Source organism: Protopterus annectens, chromosome 8.part1, assembly GCF_019279795.1.
Source record: "Protopterus annectens isolate FY-2018-M chromosome 8.part1, PAN1.0, whole genome shotgun sequence".
In the NCBI taxonomy this organism is placed as follows: domain Eukaryota; kingdom Metazoa; phylum Chordata; order Ceratodontiformes; family Protopteridae; genus Protopterus; species Protopterus annectens.
In genome coordinates, this window is record NC_056742.1 from 500,157,406 (window position 1) to 500,167,807 (window position 10,402).

At 39.4% G+C, this 10,402-nt stretch overlaps 1 protein-coding gene across 1 annotated transcript in view; it reads right to left on the reverse strand.

Annotated features, from left to right (window-relative positions):
- The window catches only part of LOC122810166 (cadherin-1-like), a 227,167-nt gene extending 221,955 nt beyond the window's left edge, over positions 1 to 5,212 (reverse strand). The window contains exon 1 of the mRNA XM_044081644.1: positions 4,970 to 5,212. Within this exon, the coding sequence (XP_043937579.1) occupies positions 4,970 to 5,029 (60 nt within the window). The 5' untranslated portion in view covers positions 5,030 to 5,212. The remainder of the gene's footprint in view (positions 1 to 4,969) is intronic.
- Positions 5,213 to 10,402: the final 5,190 nt, after the last annotated feature.

Sequence of the window (10,402 nt, forward strand, 5' to 3'; positions counted from 1 at the left end):
ACTGGTGGTTACATCAATTATCACCGTTGTAAACTTTCCTTTTATCCAGTACCAGCAGTTACAGTCTATAACCGTGTACATTATAAATGGACTTTTTCACCGTAAGTAAACAATCTAGGAGGGTTTCCACAACCCTGTGCTGTTCCATCACCATTTGGTTAGGTCTTTCCACAAGTACATTATTCCACAGGCCAAAGGCATCTGACATCTTGTCTTCAGTACTGAAGTCAGACATGTATGTTGAATTTTTATTCGTAAAATCACAGACACTGGAAAAGTGTTTCCGAATATCTGCACTGTCAACATGTGGAAGAGGGGTATTTACAACTTTAGAACAAATATGGTAGTTTACCTGGCTAGATGGGACTCTTGTTCAGCCCTGAATATTGGTAAGACCGAATATGTTAAATAAAAAGTATACATAAACACATTTACAGAGTTCTGAAATAGGATGATAGATGTATGTTGTCATGACATCAGACCTGATACGTTTCCAACTTCAGTTTAAGTTTTTAATCTTAGAAGAGATAATAGGCCACTGTATATGGTGTTGACTGGAAGAATCATTTGCTGCATCAAGAAATGATTGGACAGTTGCAGGATGATGTCATTAGACCTCCTGGTTTAAATGAAAATTTCTATTTGTAGTGAACAGAAGAAAATATTGCAAGCTGTGTAATTCTTAATATCTGCATCACATTTAAGTGTTTTGTTTTTTATTGCTTCTAATTTTTAATATCTGCATCACATTTAAGTGTTTTGTTTTTTATTGCTTCTAATTTTTTAGTTTTAACATTTTTTTTCAAAAGGTTTTTAAAGAGAGAATACATGTTGTGACATATTTTGGTTCTGTGGAAGTCATTTAATGAATGGAGAAACGCATATAACCAACACATTTTATTAAAAAGCTGAGTTTTTTTTTTAATTAATTCTCTGAGTCTTCTTGGTGATTTTGGTTGATTTTGTAGCTTTCTATTCCAGTGTAGTTGTGCCATCCCAGGAGTTCGTGTTTTTAAAGGATTATAGGGCAACCCATAAATACTTGGGTGAATGTGTTTTTTCCTCCAATTGTCGATGGTTTATTTGCTATCGAAGCATCACAGTGATTTTTGTACTGAAATACATGCAGGTAAAAAAGCACATTTCAAAATCTGTATTGCCTTAATATCCTTGCTAACAAAAATGAAGGCAATGTAGATGAACTCAAGATTGTGGCAAGTCAGAAAAATGTAACAAAACCAGATTAGCATGACACACTTGGACCCATATTGGGTGCTGCACCATAATTTTCCTTTCCTAACGACCATTAAAACACAACGCAAGAACCCCTGAGGAGGAAAACAGACACACCGCCTATCCCAGACCTGTGTGTGTGTGTGTGTCTGTCATACACACACGTGTATGCAGTTCTGGGTCATGAGGCCACATACAGTAGCCGCTTGATTTCTGCTTGTGGCTTCATAGTGATTTAAATTGAAGAAGATATTAGTTTTGGTGTTCTTCTCCTTTATTTAATCTGCTCATCAATAAATAGTTGTTTAATGTAAGAATAAAAAATGGTATTTATACAAACTTGTACTAAACTTTTACTGTAGACAGAAAATTAGTGGCCAGCTACAACATGCTTTGCAAGCATACCAACACACACACTGATTTAATGTCCCCCTGTAGAAGCAAAACTGGAAAAGTCTGTGTGCTGTCCAACAGCTTTACTTTATTTCTGTGTTGGGATGCCAGTGGTGTAAAAGCTACAGATTAGTGCAATATGGACAGACAACCACAGACCTTACTCAAAGTTAACTACAAGGGATTCTAGGGGCTTCCCAGTTGTTCAGGCATTGGTCAGTCACAATGTGCAGTCCAAACTGCCTTGTTTCTGTAAGCGAGAATGTCTCTCTCCTTTGAGGTCTGTCACACGCTGGTCATGGAAAAAAAAAAAAGCAGAACTGCTGAAAATATTGAAGCTGGTGTATTAACATCCTTTGTTTTACTTATTACTTGTTAACCTTGTTGTGACAAGTATGAACACCTTTTCAGGTGAAGCACAAATTAAAAGGCAATAAACACTGCAGTTACAGGATTTGACAACAGCGAACAGAACAGATAAGAAAAAAAAGCAAATTAAATCTAAAATGGAAAATAAGACCTATGAATGAAAACACTACAAATGTTTGAATCGTAACACACATTCTGATGTCACAAACACAAACAAGCAACCTTAAAAAAGGTCCAAGAAGCACACTGATATTCTATAAATGTACAATCAAGTGAGCTAGGCGAGTGAAATGGTATTTGTGTGACTAAGTGAAATATATAAAATTTAAGTTCTTTAATAAAATTACAGGTGGTAATATTTATATTTCAAAGGATCAGACTACAGTGTTAATACTGGTGCTATTGATGCAAACACTATGGGGTACATAACATTTTACATAGGTCATGCTTGCCTGTCAGTTGCACTAAGATTTAATCTCCACTGAAAATTCATTTTTTAATTTAATATTTTGTTGCAATTTTATAGTAGAACATTTAAAACATTAGCACAATAATAATAAATATAATAATATGAATGCTCTATATTGTAACTGACTTAAAAATGCTAAATGAGATCTATAAAGAAAGGTATACCAACTCCGAAATAATGAATTTTCCGGTAAATAATGAGACAGAAATTTGCTTACATTATGACATCAAAGCCAACATTAAATGAAAGTTATTTCTCAACAAACAAATAATTAGAATTTAGTTATCTTAAGCAATGGCACTGCACTATAACACAATGGTGGCTCTAATACAAGATGTTTAGTTAAGACGAATTCGCACAGACAGCCACCAAGGTCCTTTAACAGAAACTTTTCAAGTAGAAAGCCGCATACAAGTTTGTTCTCTAAAAATTTCTGTTTCAATAGCCATAGTTTACATTGCAGCAAGAATTACTCATAAAAGCCATCCAGGGAATCAGAAATAAAGACTAGACTAGTTGAAAATTCTGGTTGAGCCACAGGGTTGATGTGAATACATGGTTTCAGTAACACAAACAGACTGAAGCCTACAGGCAAACTGAGCTACCACCCACAACAAACAACATTCCAGCTACTACAACAGAGAAATGAAAATGCAAATGTTCACAAGGCGAGTAAGAAATTAGACAAAGTCAGTTATAAAAAACAAGACTGGTTTATGCAAGTAGAAAAACTCTGTTCAATCTATACAACAAAGCACTCGGGAAAGAGTAATTGTGTAGCCAGATGACAAACTCCTGCTCTGTCAGTTACTGTTTATTGCTGCGATAGCAAGTACAGGCATAAACTCATAACAGTCTACTTAAAAAACAAAAATCCCACTAGATGTGCGGTATGGATATATGTTAACATACATACAAACAAGCATTTCTCTGTGTTGCAGCCTTTCCCTTGATCAATTCATACAGTACAAAATATAAAGGTCTGTGCGAGTGCACTGCAAAGAAAAGGAGGTGGGAGAAAAAATACTAAAAGTAAAAAATGTACTGTATGAAGTAAAAACACGTGCAAGCAACACCCAGAATGATACAATACAAATGTCTGCATTAATAAATCTTCCATGTGTCTATAAACACACACATTTATATATCACTAATCATTCTTAAATGGATTAACAAAACGCAGAAGTTAAATTGTAACCCTACAACTTTCACATCATCCTTTCTGTGGGTATATATGTTCATATTACAGCACATCTAAAAATGATTTTGTGAATAACCTTGTTAGATACACAAACAAGAAAGTGACAAGTGTTCAGCATTTCATTGTTATATAGCAGGAAAGGGGATACATTCCATGATGCCAGGTTACAATAAAAATCTGAACGTCCTGCTGACACCATTACAATTTCCATTTAATTTGATTATTCATTTTACAGACTATTTGCTACACATTTTTTCCCCTTTGGAAATCTAGCTTATATTTGATGCCTAATACACAATATAAAAATACTGCTCAAATACTTCAAGTGTGCATCATGAGAAATTTAAAAAGTCTGTGTTGCTTGCTGCTAGACATTATAGAATATTTAAAAGAGTTAAAGTTTTTTTTTTTTAACCAAGCTCCATAGTATAAAATACCGAGTTATATTAGTTCATACAAAGAACACATTTTAACCATCCTGTGAAATGTCTAGTTGAAGATTGTTGGTAAGCTCTTAGGAAGTGTCGCACACTTTTCCCCATTTGGTCCACATTCTGGAGATGGGTGCTGTCTGAGAGAAATGCTGACAGGGTCACTACATCGGTGCACATAACATGTTCATATTTTCATACGTCACACAAATTGGTTATGGCTTTCCTGTTGACCCCCACAGAAATCAAAATACATTGAAAACAAGTGACTAGACACCTGTATAAAAGGATCCCACTAAAAGGCATGTGTTGGTAGTCCTGGGAGAAGAATTTATACCTGCATTCCAGTTACACAGATGTTACACAGATGTTTTCAAAGCAACAGCCAAGAGCGGTGGTGAGGGGGCACACCTGTGCTACACCCCACTCTTTTGGATGCATTTTGTATAAGCGATCAGTGAAGTGTGAGGGTGTCCTCAGTACAACAGTTAGATAACCCTCAGACCATGGTCATATGTAATAACAAAGGTGGGTCACTGACAAAGTCGGGTACAAATGAGACAGCGCCCAGCTACAAAAGCTATCAAACCCTTCTTATTCAAAATCAATAAATAAAAAACTGGGCTGCAAACTTACGATCCCTAGCCTGGCTAATACAACTCGATTAAAATGTTAATATCGGCAGCAAAAACTTCAAGTATCACGCAGGAAAACCAATGAACCAAATAATAAATCATCTAGCTTTTTAACAAATATTTCGTTAGCATAGAGTGAAGCACATCCGTAATAGGACAGTAAACGGTCAGCACTTGTGGCTAACACCACACCTAAGTGCTGCCCCAAGGACCTCTGCAGCTACAACATAGAGCTCACCTGCGTTATCAGAAGTACAAGTCCCAGCAGCAGCAGGAGGCGAACCCGCGCACTCCCCATCAGTGACAAACTCCTTTCCGGTTTCAGAAACGGTTGTGATCTCCCGGGGGTCCTGTGCGAACTTACTGCCGTTTGCTTTATTTCACCGGTTCTGCTTCAGCTGTTCTAAGTCACCGATACAAAATAAGACTCGAAGTGCTAATCCTGCAGTCCGTCTGAAGTATCACTAAACACTAAGCAGCTCCGGTCCGAGCAGCTCCCTTTAGTCCGTGACGTTTTGATGGGAGGGGTCGGGAGCCCCGCCCTGCAAGGTGTGCGCTGCACCTTCTCACTCGCGCCCAGGTGACATGCCTGCAGGTAGAGCCGCAGACCGAAACCACCTCCCGTTTATTTCCTCGTTAGTCTCCGCCAGCCTGGATCTTAGTAAGTGGGAGGTGATGTCAGCGCACTCAAAGGCACTAGAGTTTCACAAAGGGCAAGTCGTTGCTTCGTGTGCCTACAGGGCTGTTTTAAGGGGCTTTTGTGTGTGTGTGTGTGTGTGTGTGTGTGTGTGTGTGTGTGTTAGATGGGCCGGAAATCAGGGATTTTCTGAACTTTCCAGCGTATCTCTTTACATTTCCAAAATTCTACAAAGATATTTATCACATAGTTTTGATCTGTTCCTTATACAAGTTGTCATTTTCTGACAAATCACTGAGAATTGCAATCAGTAAAATAATGAGTGACAGCTGAGTTTCAGACTCTTAATCAGTTACTAAACGCACACTAAAGCAAATTACATTACTGTAACAGGGCAATTTAACATTTGTCCCAGATTGTGGGCATTCATCTCCCCCATTTTTGGGGGATTTGTGAAGAATTTTTACTCTTTAAAGCACTGAGACATATGCTCTTCATGCCTTATATCCTGCAGACATGTAGTAAAAGAAACCAACTAACCAGCTTCTAAAAGCTCTGCCCCTCAGCTGTCACCACCTTCACTCTTAATGCTGATACAAGGGAAATCATCAGTAAGAGTGAAGACCCCTTTTTTTTTTTTTGGTAGAATTTTTATTAATTTTATAAAAAAATGAGAAAAACAACTAAGCGATATATACCAAAACATACTATTATCAACAATACAGAGGACTACTATATTTAAACAATGAGTTATAATCACTGTCCATTTTCATGATAAAGTAGGCCTACTTCCTGTAAAGTTTAAATAGTTGTTTTAACTTTCTCCACTCTTTATAGGATCATAGATTACTAGGCTAATGGCCATGGGGCCCTTACAAGCCTTGCCAAGAGTTTATCCCCAAAAAAGAAACCTCAATCAACACTTGTCACCCTGTCAATGAAGGACACAAGTGAAACCCTTGGGACAAATTTGTGGTTTCCCATCCACTCATCAAGGTTGCGCCTGAAGACGGTCAGCGACGTACTTTATTTGACATGTATGGGGAGTCTGTTCCAGAGACGGTGCAGCCTCTGGGAGCCAAACCTCTCTCTCCAGCAGGTTTTGTTAATGTCACATATTATATTTAGGACTTTTTATTGGGTAATGCACGATGAAATAGACTTAATATGGAGCATCTCTAGTAAAGAAGGATCTGAGATTGCCTTGTAGGTGAGACAAGGATCACCTCTGAGCAATCTGTACGATAGATTCCCTCTAGGCTAATGACCTGTGGGACCTTTCTGAGGCTCGTCAAGTTTTCCTGGAACAATAATGATGTCCTGCATCCAAAGAAGACATTAAGAGCCAGGAGTTTATAAGGTACCTTTGTCCATTACGGACATAGATGCCAGGCCCAGTGTAAACTTCCTATTCCCCATCCACTGGTCTAGGTTGCACTTTAAACTGAGTAATAGATAAACTCAGATTCACATGGATGGAAAGCCTGTTCCATAGGAGAGGCAGTCTGTGGGAAACATATCTGTCTGTCCAGCATGTTCAGTTTAAGTCACAGACAAAGTTTAGGTCTTTAGACCTTGTATTTCTGGTACTGTTTGATTTATGAATATGCAGGAGATACAGAAGTGTGGGGTCTGCGGATGCCTTGTAAGCCAGGCATAGATCACCCCTCAGCAATCTATAAGGCACTGAATAGAGGGAAAGGGCTTTAAGGTGCTCTGCATAAGGCAGGTGTGTTATGCCTTGTATTTTTTTCTAAGGAATCTCTGAGGTCATTCTAGTTGCTGCATATGCCTGGTCAGGTACATACCAAAGGGAGCATTGTACTCTATGATTGGTCTGATAATGATGTCTTTGGACCTAGATGTCATGCCCCCACATATAAGATGCACAACATAAAAGGATTTCCTCACCACTGTGGCTAAATGGTGGTTGAAGGTAAGACTACTGTCTACATGTCCTGGTCTGCAAGGCCATGGAATGTATCATCATGGAACTTATAAACAAAGACATTGGTAATCTCCAAACTCTGGACCCCACCCAGTTCAGGTTTGTAAAAGGCAGATCATGTCTCCTAAACCTGATAGACTTCTTTGAAGCAGTCACCAAAGCCGTAGACAAGGGTAAGGTGGTTCACACAGCCTATCTAGATCTTGCCAAGGCTTTCGACAACATCCCCCACTCTGGAATTATAGATAAACTCACTAAACTAGGTATAAATCCCTATGTCACAAGATGGGTTGCCAGCTGGCTCACTGACAGAACCCACACTGTGAAAGTAGCAGACTCCAAATCCGACTTCAGACCAGTGACAAGTGAAGTACCACAGGATTCAGTCCTGGGTCCTCTCCTGTTTGGTATCTACTTCTCTGAAGTACAGGCTAACACAGAAGGTCTTTGGCTAATAACATTCGCAGATGACTGCAAACTAGGAGCCATAATCGAAACTCCTAACAATCCTACAAAAGGGCCTCACTGAGACAGATGCCTGGTGTCAAAGCCATGGCTTCAAGCTCAGTGCCAAAAAGTGCATTGTCATCCCCTTAGGTAAGAACTCTGTACCCATGAACTACAACATAGGCGGTAGTATACTAAAGTATGATAAGAGACCTTGGGACACAGGTGGATAGTAGTCTCTCCTTTGATAATCACATCGCCACAGTAGTCAGGAAATCCTTCAAAGTGGCACACCTCATCACAAAAGGTTTCTCATCCAGAAAAAAAGAGGTCATTGTTCCCCTCTACTCATCACTCATTAGACCCATTATAGAGTACAACGCCCTTTTTGGTATGCACCTCACAAGACATCTACAACAACTGGAAAGGCTGCAGAAATACTTCACAAAGAGGATTACTGGCCTCAAACAGATGCCCTATGCAGACCGTCTCAAAAAACTTCAGCTTTACTCCATCGCATATCGCCTACTCAGAGGTTATCTTTGCCTAACATACAAAGCTATGTCACACCCAGAGCTGTTGGACATGCTCCACTTAAAGAAATCCCAATCCCTCCGAGCTACACACTCTAGGGACCTAAACCTTGTCACCACAACAGACAGAACATGTTGGAGGGATAGATTTCTGTCCCAGAGACTTCCCATACTCTGGAATAAACTACCTATCTATATTAAACAAAGCTCCTCATTAGCACTCTTCAAGAAAAATCTTGAATATTGGATGGGAAATAGGAATTCACCCCGGGGATCACCTCTGTGGCTCTGCTCGACAGTGGCACAGGAAAATAATTTTCTTGGGTGGAAAAAGCCAGGATACCTTTTTAGCTGGGCTTGTATAGGCACCAGGGCTGATAGCCTAGTACCTACCTATGAACTATGAACTTATATGTACCCTGATCCCTGACCACTGGACTGACTCTTAGGAATGCATTATCAACATAATAATTAGCTGGGATCGTTGACTTCCCAAAGGGTAAAATTATGCATTTCTTAGCACTGAGCTTAAGACAATGGCTTTGGCACCATTTATTAGTCAGAGATAGACCTTGAAGAATGCTAGTGTCTGCAAGGGAGTTGATGATAACCCCCAGCGTGCAATTAACTGCAAACTTAGTCAGGCATAAACCTTCAGCATTTGCTTCCATTTCAGAGAAATAAATGCCAGAAAGGAGCAGGTCAAGTACTGAGGCCTCGGGGTCTCCACTACTGACTGGCCTCGTGGTGGAGGTGGCTTCACCTATTTTGACCTCTTAGGTCCTATCAATGAGCCAATTGGCTATCAAGCAGGTGATAAAAGGGTTTATACCTAAATTAGTGAGCTTGTCTATAATGCTTGACTTGGGTATTGTATCAAAAGCCTTGGCCAGGTTTTGGTAAGCTGTGTGCACAATCTTGCCTTCATCCAATGCTTTGATGATCCTCTCAAAAAAGTCCACCAGATTTAATAGGCATGACCCTCCTTTAACAAAGCCAAACTGTGATGGGTCCAGCATTTACAGGTTGCCTATGTCCTCATTTAATATGTCCAGGATGATTCTTTACATGGCCTTACATATGAGGCTGGTCAGACTTATGGGCCTGTAGTTACCAGGATCAGTGGTTGGACGTCCTTTGTGCAGGGGAATGACTGCAGCCATCTTCTATTCCTTGGGCACAAAACCTGACTGTAGGCGCCAGTTGAAAAGTGATTCAAGTGGACCAGAGAGGTCATGTTTCATGTTATTCATTAAGCATCCTGCGAATGTTATTGGGGTCCACTGATGCAGTATTTGGCCTTGGGAAGTACAATGATGACCTGTTCCCTAGTAATAGTTGGGGGGATTGTAGAATGCACTATTTCCTTTAGAATATTGGGGGAGTGGGGGGAGAAATTTGAGTGGAACCTATCAGTCAAAAGGTTGGCAATGGCCTCTGGTTCAATTGTGGGTAATACCATTTATAATAAGCTCTGTGCAATGTTGCATATTTCCCCTGATGTTACGGACATAGCTGTAAAAAGCTTTGTGTTTGCCCTTTACCTGAGAAACATTTTTTTCTTCAAATTTAGACTATTACTAATTAACACTCTTAGATGCCTGTTTAGATTGGGCAAAGGGCTTTTAGTAAGTATGGATTTTTTCCTTCTATGCTTGGCCAAGATTTTTTTCTTTTGTTGTATAACCGATTGATATTCTGATTCCACCTGGGTGGCTTGTATTTTGAGTTTGTCTTATTCATAATATGAATGAGCACAACTTGCTCTATACAGCTATCAATAGGGCTGTACAGGAATTTTTGTAACTAACTCAGCATATGCTATAGTATTTACTGGGTTTAACTGTTCTTGGAATTTAGCCAAGTGTCACTTAGTAGAGAGAGGTTAGCCTTGGAATAGTTCCTAAAGTTGTTTCTCTGGATCTCTGGATTTAATTTTTCTTTCAAGCAGTACTGACTTATGGTCAGATCTGATCAGCTTAGACATTACATTGGGTGACGAACATTGGCCTACCATGTTTATGAGTACAAGGTCAAAGATGTTTGTACCCCCGTAGGAGAATAGACCAACTGTTCCAGGATGTTGGTAGTAACAAAGTTTAGGAA